Source organism: Desmodus rotundus, chromosome 11, assembly GCF_022682495.2.
Source record: "Desmodus rotundus isolate HL8 chromosome 11, HLdesRot8A.1, whole genome shotgun sequence".
NCBI classification, from domain to species: domain Eukaryota; kingdom Metazoa; phylum Chordata; class Mammalia; order Chiroptera; family Phyllostomidae; genus Desmodus; species Desmodus rotundus.
The window spans coordinates 75931678-75957510 of NC_071397.1; the positions used below are offsets into that span (position 1 = coordinate 75931678).

A 25833-nucleotide genomic window follows, 5' to 3' on the forward strand; every position below is an offset into this window, starting at 1 on the left:
TTAATATACATGCAATCTCGCAGTATGCATTGTTTTGTGTGTCTGTCCTCCTCCTGAAAACATAATGTTGCTGAGATTTATCCACATTGGTGATATATCACTACTTCATTCTTTCTTATTACTGAGTGACATTCCATTGCTTGAATGAACCACAATTTGTTTATCCATTCTCTTGTTAAAAGACATTTGAGATCTTTACAATTACTGGTTATTATATTTAAAAAATTTGTTATAAACACTCTTGCTCAAGTCTTTTTGAGAACATATGCCTTTATGTATCTTGGGTAGATACTTAGGAGTGGAATTTTTGTCTCGTTTTTGTTGTTGCCTTATATGTTCATTTTTCTTCCCATCACATTACTACCCATATTAGTAAAAGTTGAAATAAAAAGAACATAATTAAAACTACTAACCTATAAAAATGTATAACCTAATTTTGCTGTGAGAAAATTAACTGATACTTCTCAGTAACATAACAAGATGATTTTATTGTTTTACTTGGGAATAGAACCAATATAAATTAGTCATTAAAATATTATTTGTGATCTTATTTTCTAAAATCTGTGTTTTACACTAAGCCTTAGTGTAAGATCCACAAATACTGTACCACAGGGGATTCCTTAGGAACACAAATGGCTTATTTCTAAAACTTCTTGTAAGAATTGACCACAGTTTGTGTAGAAAAAAATTACAAACCATACATTGATAAAAAATGTTATGTTTATACCTAGATATATGCTACTTCATTGAACTTTATTACAATAGGAATTTAGAAATTATCTAAAAGAGACTAAAGACTATATTCTAAGTTACTATCTATTGGGTTGGCCAAAAAGTCCATTTAGTTTTTTCTGTAAAGCAAAAGGAACATTTTTTATGTTCACCAATAACTTCACTGATTTGCATAATTTGAGTATGTCAGCTATCTCTCACATGGTATACACTGACTGCTCTCAGTTAATGTCTCATTTTGATTGCTTCCAACTTCAGCTGGTATAGCTGACTGTGGAACATCATCCAGAGAGAAATGGCCAGTGTAAAACCTCGCAAACCACCTGGGACTCATTCGCTCAGTCACAGCACCTTCTTCATACACTGCACAAACTTTTATTTTTTTGCATTTCAGTCGGGTTTTTGCCTGTCTTGAAATAATAAAGCATAATATGTCAAAAATGTTGCATATTTTCCTCCATCTTCAATAGTAAAATGGCTACACAAAAATTCACTGATTTTTCCCTGGCTGGTGTGTCTCACTGGACTGAGTGCTGGCCTGCAAACCAAAGGGTCACTGGTTCAAATCCCAGTCAGGCCAGAAGCCTGGGTTGTGGGTCAGGTCCCCAGTATGGAGCAAGCGAGAGGCAACAACATATTGCTGTTTCTCTTCTTTTCTTTCTCCCTCCCTTCCCCTCTCTCTAAAAATAAATAAATAAAATCTTTTTAAAAATTCACTGATTTTTGATAAGCTTTTTTTTAAAGCACACTGATATGACAGCTGTCACAATACAATCTAACAAAATTGTTTCAAAAAGTTAAAGCCAACTAAGCACTCCTGGAGCCATCTCATGGAAAAAAAACAACGAACTTTTTGCCAACTCCTGAAGTTGACTGAACACAATTTTGAAAACTATGTTCCAGAAAGCATCACGATTTCACTATATTTATACCTCATCAACCTTCTAAAAACATTCATGCATGTTGTTTCATGTATCAGTAGACTGCTCAGCATACACAAGGAGGTTCATTCAGATTATAGGTTTTGTCTTGTTTACTAAATGTTCAGAATAAATGACCCACATCTAAGGCTCTGTAATCATATAATATGACATCTTACAGGAAGCAATACTCCCTAGAGTTACATCCAGAACCACTATGATGAGATTTATGGATTATTCTAGATTAGCTCACGTTTTGTTCTCCATTTATAATTTACCTAATTTATATATCATTTTAAACAATAAAATTGGTTACAATATGAATTATAATCTAAAGATAATTAACAAGTGAGAGAATTTATTCTGTATATGTATTTCTATACATGAATTATTCTAAATATCAATAGTAGCAGACATTATCAGTACCTTTCAAAAAGTTGTATTGTTATTTCTCCTTTAAAATAGAAAATTAGTTGGGTTTTTTTTTCGTTTTTATTATTCTATCCCATATTCGGACAACATTTTAACAATTGAAGCACAATGCTACATATAATATAATTCATTTGGAGGACATAAAAAGTTGATCACGATTTTTAATTACACCTGACCATGGCTGCTCCATTCCATCACTCTTTCGATAGGAAGCAGTGACCCTTCATTGAATCGCTTTAAATGCATTCACTCTCAGTACTGTAAGCAGATATTTTAAGCAGTTGTTGTCACAATGATACTTCATTTAAGAGGTATTTTCCCCCCAAAATCTAATAACATAAAAATTTGACATTCTTCCACCAATAAAAAGGTAGTCAAAGCAATGTTTCAGGGCATCAAAAGTACTATAAAGGGATACAGTTTAGCATCTTTGGCTGGAAGAAATTTTAGTCTTTATCCTACAACTTGTTTTATAGATTAGGATAAGAAAATTGAGGTCCAGAATAGTTCACTAAACTCTTTAAGCCTCCACAATGAACTAGACAATCAGACTTAATGGGTTGGAATGAAGGTTAGAATTAAGAACTGGACCTCTTGATTTCTAGGAAGTGGTTCTACATCCAGCGTAAATGACTTGACATATGTTTGTGTGGGACAGCTTGAAGATTCAGTGTGGAGCCAAGTTTCTGTCTGCTTTATCATGTTTTTACTCTCTAAACAAAGGGTAATGAATTTTTAAGTCACTGGTCACTTTCTGATCAACTCATTTTATACATGTACAATAACTAGTCTTATTAATTTCAAAACATCCATGAACTAAGTAATTGATAGTTTTCTTTTCTCTTCAAAGTTCTTTTCAACTTTCCCTTAGGGTACTTGCTGACTATTGGTCTTGTGCCACCTCTTAATGGTTTAACGCCCTCTTGAACTCTCTCTTCAATAACTGATAGTTTTCAATAAGTATTAAACATGGGGAGGAATATTTAAGAGAGTAAGTTAAAGTAGCTTAAGTAATATTATTGAGAAAAGCAGAAAAGGTTTTTTTTTTAATAAATAAGGTGAATATGTAGACTGCTGACAAATTGGGCAATCCCAATGTCAAAAAAGAAGAGAAATACACATTGGCAAATGTGAACAAAATGAAGAGAAGAAAGCAAAATAGAACTCTCATGGAATATTTTTATCTCTCATCTTAGTTTGAAAACATGGCAAGGAGAAATTTTAAACAAACTATAATGAAATGAATCAATCTACAAAGTAGAAAACAAACAAACAAAAGCAGTATTTTGAACACAGCCCACTCAGGCCAGCAGGGTCAGGAATGGGTTGCCAGAAGGCAGCTGGTATCTGAGTTTACAAAAACCTTTTATTTCGATGTCACATTAAATCCTGGAGCATGAAACCAGGGGCAGACTGCAGAGCCTCTAGTTTTCCAAGGCAAGACTATCTGGATCGCAGCTAAAGTCAAATGCCAACTAATGGTCCTACCTACAAATAAAAATTAGTTAGGAAAATAATTAGAAAATATGTTTACAAGTATTTTTTAAACTATTATTTAGGCTGAGAGGGAGCAAGTAAGGCAGATTCTGACTTAAGATTTAGATGATAAAGCAAGTTCCATTTGCTCTCCCCGAACAATTGTATTTGAATATCTATATGGGAAATTAGCATAATCAGAAAAAAAGGAGAAGCTTCATTTCCTTTTCACATATTCAGTATGGTATCTTTATACCTGCAAATCAGAAAAATTATAAAAGTAGTAATAATTAGATAGATATGAAGTACATCTGTTAACCAATTTTATTGTGAGAATTAGGTAAAATAATACATTGAAAACATACAGTACAATATCAAGCATTACACTAGGTATGATTTTATAAATCACTTACTATAATCATTACCCAAACCACCTGCAAACTAATGATTATCGTCAACACTAATTTCACCTCTCTAAAGATATACTAAAATAAATCCTGATGTCTATGTTCAAGAAACTAAGCTAATCTTACATTAATTTCTCTTTTTCATCTCTATTGGCATCATCAGGAATTTAAAATTCGAACTGATTAAATCTCTTTCCTCATTCTGATGCAAATAGAAACAAAATAATAGACTTCTAGACAAGATGGAGGCATAGGTAGAAACACTGTGCCTCCTCACACAATCAAAAAAGGACAACAACAATTTAAAAACAAAAAACAACCAGGACTGACAGAAAGTCAAACTGTATGGAAGTCTGACAACCAAGGACATAAAGAAGACACATTCATCCAGACCAGTAGGAGGGGTGGAGATGGGCAGTGGGACGGAGAGGGCTCAGGGCAAGGAGGCAGCTGGAGGACCGGGGTGGGCAAGGCAGCAGCTGGCAGCCCCAGAGACAGACCGACAGACCACACAGCCCAGGGCCCCAGCACAGGGAAATAAAGCCTCAAAGCACTGATTGAAAACACCCGTGAGGGTTAAGGCAGCAGCAGGAGAAACTCCCAGCCTCACAGGAGAGTTCGTTGGAGAGACCCACAGGGTCCTAGAAGGTACACAAACCCACCCGGAAAATCAGTACCAGAAGGGCCCAATTTGCTTGTGGGTAGCAGGGGGAGTGACTAAAAACTGGCAGAGAGCTGAACAAGTGGCATTGTTCTCTCTTGGACCCCTCACTCGTATACAGCATCACAACACAGCAATGTGGGTTGCCCTACCCTGATAAACACCTAAGGCTCTGCCCCTTTATTTAACATATGCACCAAGACAAAAAAAAAAAAAAAATGGCCCAAATGAAAGAACAGATCCAAGCTCCAGAAAAAAATACAACTAAGTGATGAAGAGATAGCCAACCTATCAGATGCACAGTTCAAAACACTGGTAATCAGGATGCTCACAGAATTGGTTGAATTTGGTCACAAATTAGAAGAAAAAATGAAGACTATGCTAAATGAAACAAAGGAAAATGTGCAGGGAACCAACAGTGATGGGAATGAAATTGGAACTCAAATCAACGGGGTGGACCAGAAGGAAGAAATATCCAACCACAAAAAATGAAGAAACAAGAATTCAAAAAAATGAGGAGAGGCTTAGGAACCTCCAGGACATCTTTAAACATTCCAACATCCAAATTATAGGGGTACCAGAAGGAGAAGAGGAAGAGCAAAAATTGAAAACTTATTTGAACAAATAATGAAGGAGAATTTCCCCAATCTAGCAAAGGAAACAGACTTCCAGGAAGTCCAGGAAGCTCAGAGAGTCCCAAAGAAGTTGGATCCAAGGAAGCACACACCAAGGCACATCATAATTACATTACCCAGGATTAAAGATAAGGAGAGAATCTTAGAAATAGCAAGAGACAAGGACACAGTTACCTACAAAGGAGTTCCCATAAGATTGTCAGCTGATTTCTCAAAAGAGACCTTCCAGGCAAGAAGGGGCTGGAAAGAAGTATTCCAAGTCATGAAAGGCAAGGACCTACATCTAAGATTACTCTATCCAGCAAAGTTTCCATTTAGAATGGAAGGGCAAGTGCTTCTCAGATAAGGTCAAGTTAAAGGAGTTCATCATCACCAAGCCCTTATTATATAAAATGATAAAGGGATTTATCTAAGAAAAAGAAGATTAAAAGTATGAATAGTAAAATGACAGCAAACTCACAGTTATTAACAACCACACCTAAAACAAAAAAGAAAAGCAAACTAAGCAAACAACTAGAACAGGAACAGAACCACAGAAATGGAGATCACATGGAGGGTTATCAACAGGGGAGTGGGAGGGGGAGAGAGGGGGAAAACGTACAGAGAATAAGTAGCATAAATAGTAGGTACAAAATAGACAGAGGGAGGGTAAGAATAGTAAAGGAAATGTAGAAACCCAAGAACTTATATGTGTGACCCATGGACATGAACTATTGCGGGGATATGTGGGTGGGAAGGGGTGTGTAGGGCATAGGAGAGTGAAGGGGGAAAATGGGACAACTGTAATAGTATAAGTCAATAAAATATATTTTTAAAAAAGAAACAAAATAATAGAGAATATTATTACTGACATTACTTCAAATATCTTGTTCAACAGGCTTTGGAACTGCTCTTACTTAGCTCCTTCCCACCCACCCTGTCCTAGGATTGACAAATAATTGTCTGAAAACAGGGTACATTCCTTAGTCCATTGTTTTGGTTCTTCTAAAATTCTTTATATGCGTGATTTATGTTTCCCTAATATGTATGCTAAATTGCAACTCATTAAATACATGCTTATTGAAGATTTAATATATGCAAGGCAATTGTCAACCTCAGTCTATAAAGATTAAACTTTATACACAAAAATTCTGAAAAAAAATATTGTCTTCCAATTCACATTTTCAGAATACCAAAAATTTCTTAAAATAGTCTTTATAAAAGAATCTGAGTATGACGGTTCCTACTTAAGTACTATGCTCTCTTTAGTTGAGTTTTCAAAATATTAAATGAGGAAATTTTCATTTTGGTCCTATATAATGGATCTAGAAAAATTGTTTTTACAGTTTGCATGAAATGCATAAAACATGAGAGAATCATTAAGTTTCCTTAGACACTAATCCAAATACTTTTTAACTGTATACTGTTATATTTTTATTCATTTTCCAAAAATAAAAATATCTGAAATGGATCTGCAGCTAATTAAAATCAAATGGAAGAGAGCATCTCTCTCCCTCCCTCTCCCTTTCCCTCTCTCTCTCTCTCAGAAAATAATGACACCACAATCAGTACATCAGTGATATCTTCAAAGAAAAAGTCAAGTGTACCCTTTAGCTTATTAGCTGCCAGCTTGGGCTTACCTGCAGCCATAACTTGTTGCGCACAGCATCTCTCCCTGTAGCGATACACTGAAATGTTGCATTCTGTCCTGCATTGACTTCTACATCCCCCAGACGGAGGAAATGAGGAGATTTATCTGTGAAGGCAAGAAAAAGAAGTGTTGTTTTAACATGAAGAAAACAGGCCATGTTACTTTTTCCCAAGAGAATCATGTTGTTAATATTTTACCTTTGGCCAAGACTTATATGGAACAAAACTGAGGTTTCTTTGCACTGAACGACACCTCCGCTTTTCACAGTTCTTTTTCTCAATAGCTGTCACTTACTGCTCCATAATTACTAGAGCATCGTTCCACAGACTGAGCACTCAACATGTAGCATAGAGGGCTGTCATAGACTTTTGCATATGGGTCCCAACAAAATTGTTTCAAGTCCAACAAGCAAAAGAGATCAAATAGGCATAAAACAGACCATAATGGAAAAAATAATAAAATATATAATGATATCTAAAGTAGATAGATTTTTAAAATTTTAATAGTTACAACCCTCTAATATTTCAATGAGCAAGGGAATATTTGTGTTTCAAATAGAATATTAGCTTAATTACTGTCATATCCACTTCCTCTTTTATTTTCCAAAGAAAGTCCCCCAAAGGAAACATTAGAGCAACAACAACTGATGAGTGCAGTCAAAATACACTACACATATATGACTGTCAGAAAGGGTTCTCTGTAATTCCCTTTTAAGGCAGAAGCTTATTCATTTTCAGTGAAAGGAAATATAAACAAAAAAACCCAGCCTCAATGAGTAAAGAATTCTCAGAGAAAACTGTATCACAGTGAAGCTGCTGTTGTTCCCAATTCATAGCTTATTTTACCCATGAGAGCTTTTCTTTAACATCTCTCTTTCAAGAAGTGTAAATGAACAGTGGGTAGAAACATCATTTTCATATACTAATGGATTGAAAGAATTTAGTAAGCCAACTCGAATTTTGACTGTGATAATTTTATCTCCTTTTTTTGAAAACATGTATAAATCATTTGATCCTCATCTGCTACACCTTTTTCCAGTGCCACATTTCAGTAGGCATTCAGAAAAATGAATGCTTGAACTAGAATATGAACTAGAATAGCAGTTCTCAAATTGTGAACTCCAGACCAGCAGCAGCAGTGTCACCTGGGAACCTATCACAAATATAAATTTTGAGGCTCCAGCAACCCTACAAATTAGAACAGGAGAGGGGCCCAGCAATTGGGATCTGCCCTCCTCCATAAAGGACTCTCCTGCAAACTAGGGTTTTGCAACCACTTACCAGGAGCATAAGCCTTGACCCCTGCCTGGCACACTGCCTGCTGTGCAAGCTGCTTCTGATGTGCTAGAAAAGTTCCGCTGGGAGGATTATTCAACACACTATCTAGAATTTATGGACCCTCATAAATGCTATTGTTGGGAAATACAGGGAAAGTTTGAATTTTTGCCAGCTATTTCATGCCTGGCTGTGGGGACACAAGCAGCAATTGTCTTTCAGGGATATAATGTAAACACAAATTTACCGTATTTTGCTGTATATAATGTGCACTTTTTTTGCCCAAATTTTTGAGGGAAAAATAAGGATGCGCCTTATGCATGGGTAGTAGATGAAATATCTTGTATCTGTTCTTGTGTTTTGTGATGATTTGTTACAAAAATTCCTTGTATCATAATACATTCAAAAATAAATGCTAAAATTCCTTTATAATGCAAGAAAGCAAGTATGTAAATATAAATGAATAATTAAATTGATAAATTTAAATGACAGGTTTTTCTCCTGAAAGTTTGGGCCAAAAATGTGGCTGTGCATTATACCCACCAAAATACAGTAGTTACACTCACCAACTGAAGAACAACTGTCGTACATGCAATATAACAGAGCCATATATTTGTAAACCGAGTTTTTTGTTTTACTGGCTTTCTATTGTTTCGCTGTTTAATATCGATTAACCAGATATCTATGATGACACTTTGGAGTAGGGTGAACTAATTCATTCTGTTCACTTTTCAAATGTTCAAATTTCAACTTAGCAGATTATGTAAGTTAATGAGGCTTCTTTATATTTTTCTTTCAGATGACCTCTGATTTGTTATTTTTCTGTGATTTCCAAGAAAATCCAATACCAAATGATCAAACAAGTCCTACCTACAGTTTCATTTGCATTTGGTTCCAGTAATTAATTAGAAGAGTTCTTTAACACATGCATAATTAATTGCAGGTTTGAAAAATATTTGATTTAAAAACTCTGGAAATATTTCAGTGTTCTTTTAAAACTGAACAGAAGGCAAGGAATAAGAACAATAGAAAAGACAGCAGTGATCAAGTGTTAAGCAATCAACAGTCACGGCCAATATTAAGTGTGGAAGGGACACAGAAAAATACAATTTTTAATCAGACCTACCACACGGATAACTCAATACTTGGATGTCGTCAATGGCAATATAACCACTTCGCCCTCCTGAGACTTCGGCTTCAAATATTACCTGTCAGGAAAAATAGAAAACATTTACAACAATCATTTATAAAAACTTTTCAGAGCAGAAGAAGAATAGCTATAAAAAGCTTAAGAAATTTAATTTGATTTTTTGTCCTATAAGAAATAAAATTTTATCCTATAATACAGAGTAATTTCCTAAACTTTCTACAAGTAAATGAAAGTTGTTTTTTTTTTTTTGAAGAGCCATCAAATTTCTGAGGTTGAGCAGCTCTCACTAGATGTTTTGAGTAACTAGTATTAAGTATTGTCAGATTTCCTGAATGGGCGATACATACATATGCAGAAGGAACAGGCAGCTCTAACAAATCCCATACCCTTAAACTTTCTCTTATTGATTTTCTTCTATTTTTCTTATTTATTTAACATACTTCGAGCACTTACAATATGCCAAGCAGTAAGCTGACCAGTGAAGATATCAAATGATATAAACTTTTTAAAAAGTTGAATTTTCAGAGACCTCATCAAATAGATTAGTGACATTCCAGGCAAAAGGAACAATATAAAGTGGAATAAAACAGAGCTATGTGTTTGGGGAACTAAATCAATGGAATCTGTATGTCTACAATGGCTCAAAAAGGAAGGGATGGGATTAGAAAGGAAGGCGTGGAAGACCTTGAACACCTCTGGAGTGTTGTCGGGAGTATATGCTGTCAATAGTTCCACATTACTAAATATTAAACAAGCAAAAAAAGGTTCCAGGTTCAAATGTTAGCTCATATGTTACAGACTTTCTTGTTAGAGGCAACAGCAGAGCTTCATATGACCCTTCTTTTAACGATGTGTGCTGTGAGTTTTCAAGAGGAAATAGATGCAGCATGCCGTATTTCCACATTTTATTTGACTATGGGTTCCTTTATTTGTGGAGAGGCATAGATTATTTTTGGAGTATCTTAGAAAACATTTTAAGAAATATCATGAAGTTTATGTTTACAATAGGAATTATTTCTATAATCACATTGGCCTACTAGAAATGCATTTGGCTTTAAGGTAAAGGATGGCCTAAAAGAGATGACTAGCAACAGACAATCAGGTGATATCCTAGTAGGAGTGGAAAGAGAGAAATGAGAAGAAAGAGAAGACATAAAAAATAATAGTAAGAAGATACACAAAATAGAACTTACTAACTCATTAGTTGTGGTGAGATATAGGACAATTATAATTCCTGGCTTGGTCCACTATATGGATGATGCACAATCTGGATTCCTAGCTAAGACTAGTGATGAAGAAAAATGTACCCATTTCAGGGAGAAGATAACCAAGCACATTTCAGATACTTCAAGTTTGATTTGCCTAGGATACATATAGGATAAATGCTTATGAGATAACTAGACAGCTGAATCTCAACGAGAGGAGGAGAAAACCACTGAAATGGAGGCAAGAAGGCAGCCAGCAGAAGTAACGCCAAGAAAGTGTGATTCACACATAATGGTCAAGAATATCAGGAAGTCTCAGGCAGGCCAACACTCCACCGAAAGGATTAGAAAAGCCTGGATAAATTACAATAACCAAAATGTTAAAACAGGTATTTGCATAAACAATGGCACTTATATGAACAAAGATTTTAGGAGGTGAGTCTCTCCAATGTGGTGCTGTGGTCAATCTCCAGCCATGTCTCTTTTCCCAAGAGAATATTTGCCGATTCTGGATTAGGCTGTGTTTCTAGCCCAGCACAGACTTAGGGCCTCTGATGGGAGAAAGTGAAAACAGTTCAGCTTACTACAGTTGTGTGAAAAGGGAAAGACAAACTGGAAATTTGGGAGTCTAGATTTTTTTATGTAGGCTGTGGTAAAAAATATAAAATATAGGAGGTCAAGAAAAACTAGGATGAAACAGTATTAACCGGAGTTAACCATTAGGAGTTCTCTGGTAACTTTCAATAGATTTACTATAGTGGAGAGGCAAAAGCTTGATTGACAGCTGTATTAATTAACAATTATCGAGCACATACTATATACAAGAGTCTGTCCTAAACTAGCATACACATTCATGTGAGCACACACCCCACCATACACACATACTCATTTCTATCTACAATCATGTGAGGTACGTATTATTTTTATCCTCGATAAAAAGAAAAGTAAAGTAACGGTACCAAAGGCTAACAGCTAACAAGCAGTAGTCAGGAATGTACCCTGGCTAACCTACCTCTAAGTTGCATTCTTCCATCAACTGCACTACACTGCCTCTCTCAAGATAAAGCAGCAAACACCGTGAGAACATTTCCTGTAAATAGGCTTTAAATTCCCTTTTAAAGTCTAAAGTTTAAATTTCAAAAATTAATGTCATTTCAAATAGCATTCTAAGTAGGTATTATATTGCCAAAATAGCAGTACCATCAGCATAACAGCCTTCCCATGCTGCCACTGTACTTCTAGAACCACCCAGAAGCCAATGACAATAACACACAGGGAGTAGGCTGGGTGGCTGGTTCACTTCCCATCCATCCACTCTCAGCATAAACTTTCTCCTATGTTACTTCATACCCACTTCAAGTGTGTCCTTCGTGATTACTGATTTCACTGTAATAAGTTAAAGCTGAGAAGCAGGAGGACGAAGACTTTGGGGGAAGAGAAATGCTTCATGACGAAAGGACAGCTAATCTAGGAACACAGAAATATGTGTCTGTGTATACATAGCATTTACACTTCATCTAAATGTATTCGATATGAAAACAATTATCATGTTACTTTGTCAATACTGAAACAAAGGCTTAGCAAGAAATAGAGGAGGAAATCAGACTTTAAAATATAGATATGATGCAGTTCTCATTACAATATTTTATGAGGATTAAATAGTACCATATGTAAAAGTGCTACATAAACCAAAATGTAAGGTTATCACCATTCTTTTTATGTAAGATTGGCATAAGTGTATCCCAGAAAAATACTGTATTTGCTTGAATGTAGTTCAAGGAAAAAGAAGACATTGAAAGAGAAAGTGATAAACCCATTTTTGAAAAACAAAACATTCTTATGAATGGACCATATATTTGTATAATTACTTTTGTTTTAGTCAGCAGTACTTAAATTATTCTAATTTCTAGGCTTATTTTCGTTTTACTTGCTCGAATTGTTTAACTTCCATTGCTCCTTATAAGTGATAACTTTAAACATAATGACTACACCCTTGAGAAAAAAGTTTATTTGTTCTTTTAAATTGAGCTTTATTCTGGACAATAAATTTAGGCCTTGATTCAAAAGAATTGGTTCTTTATTAACGAAAAAAAAAATGTTTCTCTTTTTAGTCACCTCATTTTCCCTCCTAAGTGTTGTCTTTGCCTCATTAATGAGAGCTAGAGGAAATTTCTAAGATCAGATTCCTTTACTCCTAAGGATCTAATCAGCTTTATCACTTCGGCAGCGCCGTCACCTGGTAAGGCTCTGCTGTCCAGTCAGGGGAAACAAATCTGAATAGCTTAATTACGCAGAGCTTGCTTGGGCTAATGCTCGGGTCAGATCTAATGCTTGGTGTCAAGTAGTCTACCAGAGCTTCCCAGGAGAAGAGAGCGATGAAAGCTATACCAAATGTCAACTTGAACCCATCCAGCAGGCCAGCCCAGGAACAGAAAATGGGCTCTACTTTTTATGCTGCTTTTACTCCACTCCATTACCTGAAATACTGAAGGTGATGATTCTAATCAAGTTTTTGCTACTCTAGCAACATTCTTGGATTATTAACTAAATAACTGAAGTTAAGTTAAAGTGTGGGGAGGTACAAACCCAAAGACAAGAAAACTTTTATCCTTTGGTAAGCTGACTTAGTACAGAGGAAGTACCTCATATAATAGAAAGTTGAACTCAAAATCAGGAAGCCTGGGATCTAGTTGTTGGTCCACTTATCACATGTAACCCCAGTAATTTATTTAACTCTGTTCTTTGGAGCCTCATCTAGGCATTATTGGCCTTGCCTATATCACAAGTTTCTTGTGAAGAATGAATGGTATATGTGAAATTGTTAAATTATACATGAAATATTATGTAGTAAAAGACATTACAGGTATTTTAAAAATCTGGAACAAAATTGCACTTCATTTTCTTTCAGTATATAATCATGTCAAACTAGTGTTGTCTCCAAAGTCAGGTATACATTTAGTTCACATTCTGTAAGTATAATTTTAACTTATGGAAAAATGTATGTAATATTACTCGTGTGGCTTCATGTAAAATTGAAACCTATTTAAAATGACCTTAACTTTTTAAATTTAAATTTTAGACTAAAAGAATATTTAAAGCCTATTTAAAGGATTTTTGAGGGTACATGAGAGGGAAACAATAACCGCTAGTGTGAGATAAGCAAGTACAATATCCAAAGCATCGGTCTTAGGAGGGGCTCTACTTTTTTTTTATATGAGGAAAAAAGGAGAGTGTAAAAGAAGATAGGAGTAAATGTGGAGGCTTGGGAGATAAGGGAGTTTCTATTGTATGGCTGCAACTTTCTCAGCGATGAAGGATAGGCTGGTGAGGAGGAGGAGCGGTGGGAGCTGGTGAGAGTCAGATGCAGGGGTACAAAAGGAGAAGGCGGAAGGAAAACAAAACAGAAAACTGCAGCAGTGCATCCAGGAGCAGTACATCCGTGAGCACAACCGAAGCTGGCGCCGTGGGTTTCTGTCAGCCTGATGTATCATGAACAGTGGTTGCTTTTAAACAGAGTGTAATGTGCTTGGTTTTAAGCCTGTAAAAAGTAGACAGGAAAAAAAAAACAAGCAAAAATTGCAAGAAAATAGTAAATGTAATGAGAAAAAAAAACAATGAAATCAAGTTGCAATATAGTAAGCAAGTTGAGGAACTGACAAAAGACAGAATGCCTGATGGACGGGTGCTCCCCATGAGGCTGGCGGATGACCTCAGTAACATGAGTAGAGTAGAAGAGAATGAGTTTACGTTATGGTCAGAAAGTGAGATACTTGAATGTAAAGTGAGAACAGTGATGAAATATTAACATTATAGGATCTGTTTAACCAGTGCATCAGGTTAAAATAAGGTAGGCGATTATGGGGAATTAAGGTAAAATAAGGAAGGTGATTTCTGGAGATGAGGCAAAAGCAGAAAGGTGATTTAGGGGAAAGGGGAGGTGAAGAAACTAACAGGGGAGTTTCCAAAAAGATACTGAAGTCATCAGGATGGTGGTGAGCCTTAGAAGTGGGGAGAGCAACTAGGACTAAAGTTTATACTGAACAGAAGAAAATGAGGGGTCCAGAGGGAGGCGATAATGGGAATGAATGGCGGCATGGCTGAAAGGAAAGAAACACAAAGGGGAGGAGTGGTTACTATCCACTGACCTATCCTAAGTGAGCGGGAATTAATATCTGCTTTTTAGAGGAGGTTTTGTAACATGTGTCCACAGGCTAGAGTCACAAAGAGAATAGGATTATAACTATACTTAACTGTATAAATAAATTTTCAAAGTCTGTCTTCCTCTACTAAAGTATGAGGTCTTGGAGCACAGTGGCACTTCTTACTCGGCAACAGCATCAGTGAACCACAAGACCCCTGTCGAAAGCTGGAGCCAGAAGGAGTTCCAAGATGTTAAAGAAAACAACTATGTGATATCAGGGGATTCCAGTTAACGGTTTTGCCTTAGGAGCAAGTATGGGATGAAATGTTTAGTCCATCTTCACCTAACTGATATCTCTCTTGACATAATAAAAGAACTCTCCCTTGAGAAAGTTCCAGATTATTTTCCCAAGCTAATTTAGAAATCATGAAAATACAATTACTTCCCTTGAATAAGTAAAAATCATAAGGAATACATTTCTGCTGAGAGCTCCCAGAAGAGCTTGTACCGAAATAAGTCAAATACACAGATGCATAACAATTCAAAAATCAATTATTTTTCTTAAGACATCCTAACATTAAACAGGGCCACTTCCTCAGGACTGGTCCTGTCTCGACTTAACCTAAGGACTCTGAAGTTTGTAGGGAGTAATTAGGGTTCCAGAGATTCTAAAACCACACCCTGTTACCTGAGTACATGCAGGCTTTGTGCATAGTAGCAAGGTCTGCTGCTCAACAGAAGCTGCTGTTGAGTGGCTTTCTTTGTGTCTCATACAACACACATACACACAGTCCTATCTATCCACACAGTTACACCAATATACTAGTAAATTAAGTTGATTTTAGCGTGCAAATCCTATGTATAGAATAGTCAAGTATTCTTGAATAAAATGTCAATGTTACAAAAATATTCTGAGGTCTAGCATCACCAATTGCCTAAGTGATGGAAGGAACTGCTACACTATCTAACACAGGGGACAATATTAGTTACGACAAGACTGCACTTGCACGAACACTGCTACGTCCATCCCACACAAGCCTTTTCAGTGGTACCGAGTTTACCCGACAAACGACGGAACATCAGCGAAGCACACCGCCAATGTCCGGTAAAACTGTGAAAATGCAGGATCTCAGACAAAAAGGAGAAAAAGAAACTTAACGAGATTTCGAAGTAGACTGTACTGAAAAAAAAAAAAGCCCAAAGAAGGTGATTTTCAGAAAACTCCACACCAAAATGAAAATGCAAGCATAGTACATTCCTATACTTCAAATTAGCCCAGGGAGTTTACTGTCCCTATGCAATCGCCAAAACTATCCCGAAGATCTAAATAAAGGAACTAACAATAATTATTTTTAGAGCCTGTGCTAGAATATTTAAGTTCATAACAATAGTCCATTAGCTGTTTAAATTAATTTCCATTCCCGAAATCTTGCACTTGTAAAAAATTGTCATTTTTTTAATTGGAATAGATATTGATGTCAATTAATATGTATAAAAACAGGACTCTGTTTTTATACATAAAACAGAGAGACCCACACAAACTTTTCACCTCTGAAAAGAAACTCAAAACTTTGAACCAAGAACAAGTAACATTCACAGAATGGATGCGACAGGCGTGTTTTGTGTTCTCAGCATGTTATCCATAGCTTTAAGATTCCTTTGGGAGGGTGGGCGTGGAAGAACATAGACTGCTCGCTCAAACAGTTTTCAGCGTGAGTCCTTTATGATAAGGGAGATATATCCAATACATGAGCACGAGCACACCCCCCCCCCAAAGACAAGTGCACCCTGAGTCACAGAACTCAATTCAAGTCTTTTTTCCTGGGGTCACTGTGAGGACTAAAAAAGATTATACACAATTTAGGTGATTCTCCACAAATGTTAGCCCTTTCCTCCTTCCTCCAGGGACTATTTCATCATAACCAGTGCCTTAGACCCCAGCCAGTGATCCCAGGACCAGGTGGCCGTGATGCTGAAGACCACAAGGAAACACTTTTGGCCTTCAGACTGCAACAGACTCAGCAGCCCACACTCACTATGTTCTCCACTCTTCATCTCTAATGCAGAAACAACAAGGACAACAACAACACCACAAACACTTGGGGCAATGTGACACGCGCATCCCTGAAGGACCATTACATGATTCCTTTTTTCATTCCAATTAAACGGCTAAATGTGAAGCTGGCCACGGTATAATGTGCCCGGCCCCTTGAGCGGCATCCCCAGTGCTGAAGCAGGCAGACAGAGCACAATACTGCATTCTAAATGTCTTTAAATATGTATTGAGAAACAAATTGAAATAGGACCCACTATTCATGGTGGAGACTAATTTATGTTAGAGTATGAATTTAGCAAAAGAGAGGAAAAGTCAAAAAGGCGATTGGAAAAGGGAAATGAAACAAAAGTTAACTGAAATAACCCAAGATCTAAAAATGCCATTCAATACATTTTTCATCCTGTGGGCCCACCCTAAAATACATAAACAAGCAACTTACACCATAAAAGATGTATAACACTGAAAGTGGAGAAGCAAAGGGTAGCAAATTCGTCAGCAAAATGTCATTTCTGTATCTTTACTATCATAGCTCCACCATCTGGGTTATATTTTATGGTTAGCTGTCTGAGCCAAAAATAAATGACGACTGGTTAAGGTTGCTATTTCTATCAACATGACACTGAATTACAGGACTATTTCTCCTCACTTCTAGAGATGTGCCATTTCTCTTCCTGTAACCCACAGCCAGAACCTTTTACATTTTAGCACCAACAGTCCAATCTTACACATAGCAGATCACTTGCACAACTACCTATGAAAAAATGCTTTCAAACTAACACAGTAAATCTGTTTCTTAGCAAAGTTTAGTGACTCTCAAGAGCTTTAATTTATGATCATGCAGCTCAATTAAGAAAATTAAAATTAGTAATGCAATCTATATGTACCATAACATGAAATAACTACTAACATGAAATCTGCTGATAGTATGTACTTATAGAGAAAAACAAGCTTTAAGTGAACCAGGTGATTAATTGAATTGTTACTGAACAGGCAGCATAACCAGATCTGTGTATATCAGGGCCAAGTTCAACTAAACTTGAGCTCCTCCATCACAAATGCAAACAAACATATTAAGTAATGACTTTATTAAGACTGCATGTAAAAGAGAACTCTTTACTTTCATCATATTGGTTTAACAATTTAACAATTGAGTAATTTCAAAAGGACCATAAGCTTTCCCTCTTGAAAAAATAGGTTAGGGTTAGAATTAGGGTAGGAAGAGATTTGTACACAAAATTAATTAGAGTAACCAATGTATGCACTCCTCATTGAACTTAGGGATAAAAATCTCCATGAACTTTTTATTCTTTTTTTATTTTACAAGTAAATGGGCAAGTAAAGTACTAATTTTGGATATAAGGATTGAATAGTGAACATGTATCTAGCTATTACTATATAATTTAAGATGTTAGTGCTCATAGCCAGTAAAAAGTTAGTGAAAATTCGTTAAGTATTTCCTAGGGGAAGTACTGGGACATATATTTAATAGTCAGCTTCCACAAGGGGAAAAATAATGGAAAACTTTAGAAAATATCCTAAGAGTAACATACAGCTAGACATCCTAGCACTGCTAAAAAAAAAGTAAGTACAAATATAAAAACACACGTATTTGCCTGACTTTTTTCCTAATGCATACATTTAATTTGTATATATTTAATTTCATTGTGTGCAAAATATCAACTCAAATATTTGCTGATATATTTAGTAAAAACTTTGTGCTTCAACTTTAGTAAAAAGTTTGTGTGCTATAAATCAGCAAAAGATACAAACTTACTTTCAGAGTCTTTCTTGTTAAACTTTTAAGAACAATTGCTATCTATAATATTCAGAGATCTAAAATTAGCTGGAACTAAAGCCTGAAATCTCAGTCAAAAAAAAAAAAAGTAGAAAATGGTGTGCTTTTCCATATCATAAAGTCAACACTGTTTCAGAAGAATACCCATTACCCTACTGGGTGTCTGGCAATCAATCAAAATGGGTTATTTGAGGCAGGTAATTTCAGAAATTGCAGTACTGATCAGAAAGGAATCCTTGGAACTCTGAACAATCAAAAAAGTCTGAAACTATATTAAAAATGTGATTGATTCATAAACCATTGTTTGTTGCCCAGACAATACAAAAGAAATAGAATAAAACTGGGTGCTAAAGGAGGATGGGGAAAGATAAACTCCAGGGTCCAGCACAAATAATGCCCCTTTTTAAATTATAAAATCTTTTATTACAAAATCATAAGCATATAATTCTGTAACGTAACAGTATCATGCTCAGGCATACCATTTGACATTTTAGGTGAAATGTTCAAATCAAAATTACAAATTATTACACCCATACCACTACTATTCAACCACACTCAAGCAGGTGTTACTTCTGCCAGACCCTGTACCTTCACTGAGAACAGGCAATGAAAAGCCTTTACTGTCAGTGACAGTATTTAGTGAAAGGTGAGGGAAAGTGATGGACACCGTATTGACAAAGTGCTTTCTTTAATGAAGACAGTAAAGAATAGAAACCAACTGAAACGACCTGAAAGAGCCAGTGAAATGAATCTAGAGATATTTAACCTACTTGAATTTGCACTGCTTCTACATATCGGCATTAAAGTATGAACAAATCATACAGATGTTGAAGGCTGCAAAACACTACCTTAGAGAGACCAGGCCAGTTAAGGGTTCTCAACATGTGCTCCAGGCACCAGTATAATCAGCAACATCTAGGGACTAGTAGAAATGTAAATACACAGCCCCTTAGGTGATTCTGTTACAGGGTAAAATTTGAGAAGCACTCACCTAAGTTTATCTACCTTAGTTTAGAGATAAACTGAGTCAGGTGTCTTTCTCTTAGTTTTACAGTGGGCCATGGAAGAGCTGGTTTTAAGAACCAGTCTTCTTGCTTCAGTACCTGTTCCTTTGCTTGGAAAATCAAATCACAGCCAGATCCATGGTTTCCTTTTTCAGAAAGAATACTAACTTTAAAAAGTTTAAAAAATTGGACATTCATTCATTCATTCATTTAAAAAATATATTATGAGCCTAATATTCACTGGGCACTAGAAAAAGAGATATACCTAATTTTTAAACCTTGTCCTCAAGAGTCACAATGTGGCAGAAGAAATGGAGGTGACAGGAAATAACTATAACACAGTTATTTGTGATAAAGCAGAATTAGAAAGATATGAGAGAGTTCAGGGGACAAAGAAAATTACTCCACCTGGGGGAAGAACAAAAGACGTCAGAGAAAGCAATCTCTGAGTGATTCTCTGGTCAAAGAAATCATCCTTTATTTCCCAAGCACTTAGCGAGAACCCACCAAACATCCTAGCCAACAGGGATGCAAAAGATGGATAAAACACAGAACCACAACTTCTAGGAGGTAAAAATCTATGACTTATGCAGAGCATTAACTATAACAAGGAAAAGAGTGGGCAAATCTTTTTCTATCTGGGAAAGCAGAAAATAATTCACATAGGAAATGATTCCAGAATAAAGTTTTAAGACAGGAGGCAAACAAAGGGGGAAAAGGGGTATTACAGATCAAATGAGGTCCATTTGCAAAAGCGGAACAATCTACTGGCACAGGGAATTTACAGAACTGTTGGGAATAGTCAGGAAAAACAGGCGAGAGAAGACAAGGCCCTAGAAATAGAGGCTAGGAATTTATCTTGCAGAGACTTTTAAGCCAGAAGCAATAGTCCGCCCTTTATTCTAAAGATATTGTAATGCAGTTCAAAGGTTTTACAAATGAGACACATGATTTATTTGCACCTGATAAAGGACATTGTGGTATCAACAACCGGATTGAGGGACTGGAATATCTAAAATTAAAAATCAAATTGGTTATTAATCACGCAATCCATAAATATTTATAGCACATTGACTATGTAACACCGATGTAAGACACTTTTATCCTTACATTCATATACATACTTATAGAGAAAGCAAGTCTGTACCAGGATTACATCTTCAGGAAAGTATGTGTGTGTGTGTGTTATTTTTGCTTCAACTCAAACTTTTACTAACAAAGCAACAATATTTAAGGTCAATAATCTTAAATAAACTTTACTTAAATTTAATGTGAGACTGAGGAGATGCCATACTCATTGTCTTCAGTCTGAGATTTATAGAACAGTAAGCAAAGTTGATACAATAAAATGCAAACATTTTATTCATTTACTCTATGTTAAGTCCAGTTTTCATAAACAGAACTGTGGTGAAAATTCATCTTTAATTGTCTCTATACTGTATACCACCAAAAACCCAATAACAATTTACTGAATAAATCTAATTCGGAGTTCCAACTCTCAAAGACCAGAGGGTTCTCTGATTTGTAAACACATGTAAACTGTTCTGATGATAAGCTATCAACAAATCTTGGCAGAAAGAAAAGTAGCCAACAAATATTTAATTCAGAAGTCAATTAGGACTACTGAAAATTATTTAAATATGCTATTTTGAGGAAGTGCAAAGAGAGGAATGTAACACAAAATAAATTATTTTTGCCCACACTACAGTTCTATTCATTTAAAAAATAACACTAATTTAGCTGTGTCTATACTGTTTATTATATGGACTTTTTTTTGTATATTTTTCTTTTGTAAAACAGAAAAGAGAGGTTAGGGAAAATCCTTGAAGTTATCATAAGAAGACCATTGTATAATATTAAACGAGCAAGGTAATAATTAAAACTTCAATTTCATTATGTTAAAAACATCACAATATTTTATACACTCAATGATACCACAAAGTTAATTATGCATACCTTAGTTGACTGATAAATTAACTAGGTCTTGATTTTCATATTTTCCTTTAAGTCTTCCTGAAGTGCCCATGCTAATACTAGAGAAAACTATTCAGAAAGATCCAAAGCAATTGGGGAAAAAAGGAAGTAAATGAGATTATTATGTGGAATAAAACTATTAATCTCATTATCTACTGACCCTTGTAGCATAGTACATGTATTTCTTCATTAAATAGTTATTTGACATCTAATATGCACAAGAGATGAACAGCACAGAAAAAGTTAGTGCCTTCATAAAAAACATTCTATGGGAGAAAGACAATGAGCAGACATGCATGGTGATGAAGTGCGACGGAGGCGAAGGGCCAGAGAACAAAGAGGTTGAGACATAGTCAGTGCTCAGGGAAATCTCTGTGCAGGTGAAATATGAATGGATACCCGGAAGTGAAGATGGAGGGAATACCAATCCAGGCAGAGGAAGTAACAGCACGAAGACTTTGAGACAGGAAAAATCTTGGAACATTCCAGAAGCAGAGGTCAAAGTGAAGAAGGCAGACAGCAGCAGCCAACTTTGTGTGAAGTCAGCCAGGAGTAAGATCCATGGTACGAAATTTAGATTCCATCCTAAGTGCCTTGAGAAGCCAGAAGAAGGTTTTGGATAGAATCTTTCATATCTGACATGTGTTTTCAAAAGATCAGTCTGCAGTGGGCAGAAGAGCCTACCAGTGACAAGAAGGGAAGCTGGGAGATCTGTTGGGGAACAGATGTTTGCAGTAAGAAGGATGGGAGCCTGGACTTCAGCAGTACTTCACCCCACATTTTTCCATTGTGAAAAATTAAACAAGCCATAACAAAAAAAGGCCAGGAAAATTATAACATCTGTAGGGCTTTTGGAAGCAAATGGACAAGGCTATACATAACTTGAGTCTCAAGTCTATAGGCTAAGTTGCCCTAATAACAAACCCATCTCTAAATTGCTATATAGAGGGAGGGAGGGAGGAAAGAAAAAAAGGCAGGTTAACAAATGGTTTAAGTTGGTTTCTTACATGGTGGACTAATTATTTAATGGCACCAACAAGCAAAAGTGACATGATTAAATCTAAAATCCTATACCAGAAGTGACTCGGCCCGAGAAAAGTCTTTCCATGTGTGCAAATGACAGAAATGATGAAGGGTGGTTTATTTGGATCACACAATGCTGTTTTCACTGTTACAGTCAAATATTACTTTCCAACTTTGGATTCTGTCCCAATTTTATAAATGACAAACTAAGCAGCATGGTGAAAGTTACACTACAATGCAAAGTTGTTAATATACCAACACTAATGTGTAGTTTTAAACACATTTTCTCTCTTGACTCAAACAGGGTGGGACAAACTGAAAGTTAAATTACTGAACCAATTAAGTTCATACAGTGAAAGTACATATAAACTATACTGTCTCGAGAGGAGATTTTTATCCTAAGTGAATTATATTGAGAGTCTTAGTCTTATGTTAAAATAAAAATATTGATCAATATCGGTATCTTAAAATCCTAAAATTTGCTCTTTTTCTTAAAGTGCAGAAGTGAATTATTTTGAACTGTTAAACTCTCCACCTAAACAGAGAATATTAACTTCTCAAGAAAATAGAAATTAAGTTACCTTTATAAAACCTAAGCCTAAGCTAGCCCCAATTATAAGCTTGGTCTGGGACCCTAGTCGTCACACATTGCGTGGCTCTGGGAACATTACATAAGCCTCCCATATCCCTTCCAAATTCTGTGAAACACAGGGCTGATTTGAAGGGGTTATGTGATAACATGTGAACTGTTGCAACATGGAGTTGGCATTCAATACATTCATTTTCCACCAAGAGTCCTGCTAAGAAAGGTCATGGCTTCACTGAGGCTTCCTACATACTAAAGCTCTCAGCAAAGTCACCCAGTCTGTGGACAAGAAAGAGTTACACTGATGTACTTCAGGAATCTCGAGTCTCCCATGTTACCCCCAGGAACAGAACTATGCCTGGGAGCCATTATTCCTCTTTCTTATACAAAGTTATTAACAACTACCTCAAACCTACCAACCCATCCAACACACTTACTCCAACCAAATTTATGAAGATGATGGAAAACATGAGATGGAAAAATACAAACAGCTGCTGTTCACTGAGCACTTATCTGCCAGACAATACCTTAGGCAATTTCGAACCAATTTGCAGCCTAGACACAGTAAATAAATTGTACAAGGAAAGAGATAACAAGTGATTCAGCTGGGATTTTATTATAACTGGATTTGATCCTACAGCCCATGCTCTTTAAAACTGTGTAACGCTTCTTCCAACATTTAGCTACTACAAAAAATTCACAAAACTGCTTCCTGAGAAAAGTTTGTGCTAAGGAATTGATCAAACACCTGGCAGGTCTCCACAGTTACCAACATCTAAAATTCCCCTCTCTGTGGTCTTGGGAACTCTGTCTGTTCAGAACCTGAAATATTGAGTACGATGTTCACCTTCAGCTTAAATACCCTAATAGTATGCATCTACACTTGCAAGAATGCATACCACAATTATCAGTAGTAATAGAACACATGTTTACGTTGAATTTTTACAGTGGGGGCAGATCTGGTAAGTCTTATTGGAAAGGGCATGAACAGAAGAGCTCAAGAAAAATCTTTTTTTTTTATTATATCAAGTACTTCGGCTATTGGACCATCTTGATTTCCTAGTGAGTATAAGTAAATGTACAGTTCAGCTGAAATGTGTACAGAACCATCATAGAAATACCAGCATCATAATTTACCACAGGAGAAAAATTATTCCTCTTTCAGACTAATAGAGTAGGGGGGAAGCTGGGATAGTGCTGGCCAGAAAGACTGGAATGGAAACGCTCACATATAAAACAGTCATTATGGCACAGGAATAGATACATTTGTCTACACCTTTCCTGTGCTTAAGCCCTAGAGGGGTGTGATTATCTTATAGTCATTGCCGTTCCTCAGAGAAACACATTTTGCTCCTCGATACAATTTTTTAAAAGTGAAAAACATATTACCAGAGAAGCTTGTTAAATTGATGATGATGACTTAAATTAACCAACATTTGTCACTACATTCCAGGGGTCATCCATTACGGAGCACAAAAAGTCCTATTTTCTACATAAGAGGGAACAAAATTTAAAGAAAGTGAGAGAACCATAATTAAAGTTTATATCAGGAAGACAGACAACTGTGAGAAGCCTTTTTGGGAACAGGGTCCATATTCAGAAAAACAAAGCATCGAAGAAAGGCGAAAGAGAAATGAGTCTGCAATAATCACTGTGCCTCAGTGAACAGTAAAATTATTTTTAACAATTCATTTGTTTTACAATCTCTAAAACACAATGGCTCTAGTAAAATTACTGTACAGAAATCTGATCATCTAACTTTAAATCAAACCTTTATCTGTAGTACTAAGCCCTCTGTATATGTGAATGTCACCTGTAGTAAAATATTTTCAATATATTGAACTCATTCTTACTATTTGAATTTTGCTAGCTATATATTCTCTTAAGACAAAATAAAATAAAGGGTTTCTCAATGAGTCTAAGAACAACTGCAGAAGATTTAATATATTGCTCTGAGAGATCCTCTCCAGTTTCTTTCCTCACCTTGGTAGTAAGAAAGAGAGAACTGTATTTTTAACATTCCTTAAGGGAATAATCATTAGTTTTATCACCTGCTTTCCACCAAAAAATGTAAATAAGAAATCTTAATGAAGATGACTTGTGAGTGTTCGTCTATTGTACAATCTTCTTCAGTCATTTCCTGTACTATTATCCTCATCAAAAGGAATGATCCAGGTGAAATCATAAGCAATAAGCTATCACTCTGATGTCACATATGGAAAGAGAGATTACATCAATCAGTAATAACCTTGTCAAGTTAAAATCAGACAGGAGAACAATGTGATAATAAGCGTCTCATATCTCACATGCTAAGGGCTAATTAGTTCCAAAAGAGTCACAGAGGACAGGAATTTATTCTCTTTGATAAAATTAAGGAAGTTTAATAAAATGTCCTCTAAAATTTAGCTCTAAAATTCAAGAGTTTATCAATTTTATGAGAAAAGTGGAATCTAATTGTCCTGCAAAAATGTAACTACTTCATTCATTAAATTCAGTAGCTTCTTCATTACTAAAATAAGAATTAAGTTGCTTGGTTGTAAAGCAACTACTATAAGTAAATTCTGTGAACATGTCCCTTAAAATACATTAAAAAACCCTAAATTTCCACAACTACATATACAAAAAGTATTATTATATTTGAAGTAATAAAACTAATAATGTTCTGAACATGGAAATATCTGTGAAACAAAAGTCACTATATAGTATATGTAAGTGCTAATCAAGAATATATA

At 35.8% G+C, this 25833-nt stretch overlaps 1 protein-coding gene across 4 annotated transcripts in view; it reads right to left on the reverse strand.

The window, feature by feature from the left end:
- Positions 1–25833, reverse strand: part of PTPRK (protein tyrosine phosphatase receptor type K) — a 478561-nt gene that overhangs the window by 222599 nt on the left and 230129 nt on the right. For all 4 annotated transcript variants that reach the window (XM_053913630.2, XM_053913631.2, XM_053913632.2 and 1 more), the window contains exons 4-5: positions 9294–9375; positions 6883–6998 (exon numbers count right to left, since the gene is read on the reverse strand). In XM_053913630.2, coding sequence (XP_053769605.1) covers positions 6883–6998; positions 9294–9375 — 198 coding nt within the window. The remainder of the gene's footprint in view (positions 1–6882; positions 6999–9293; positions 9376–25833) is intronic.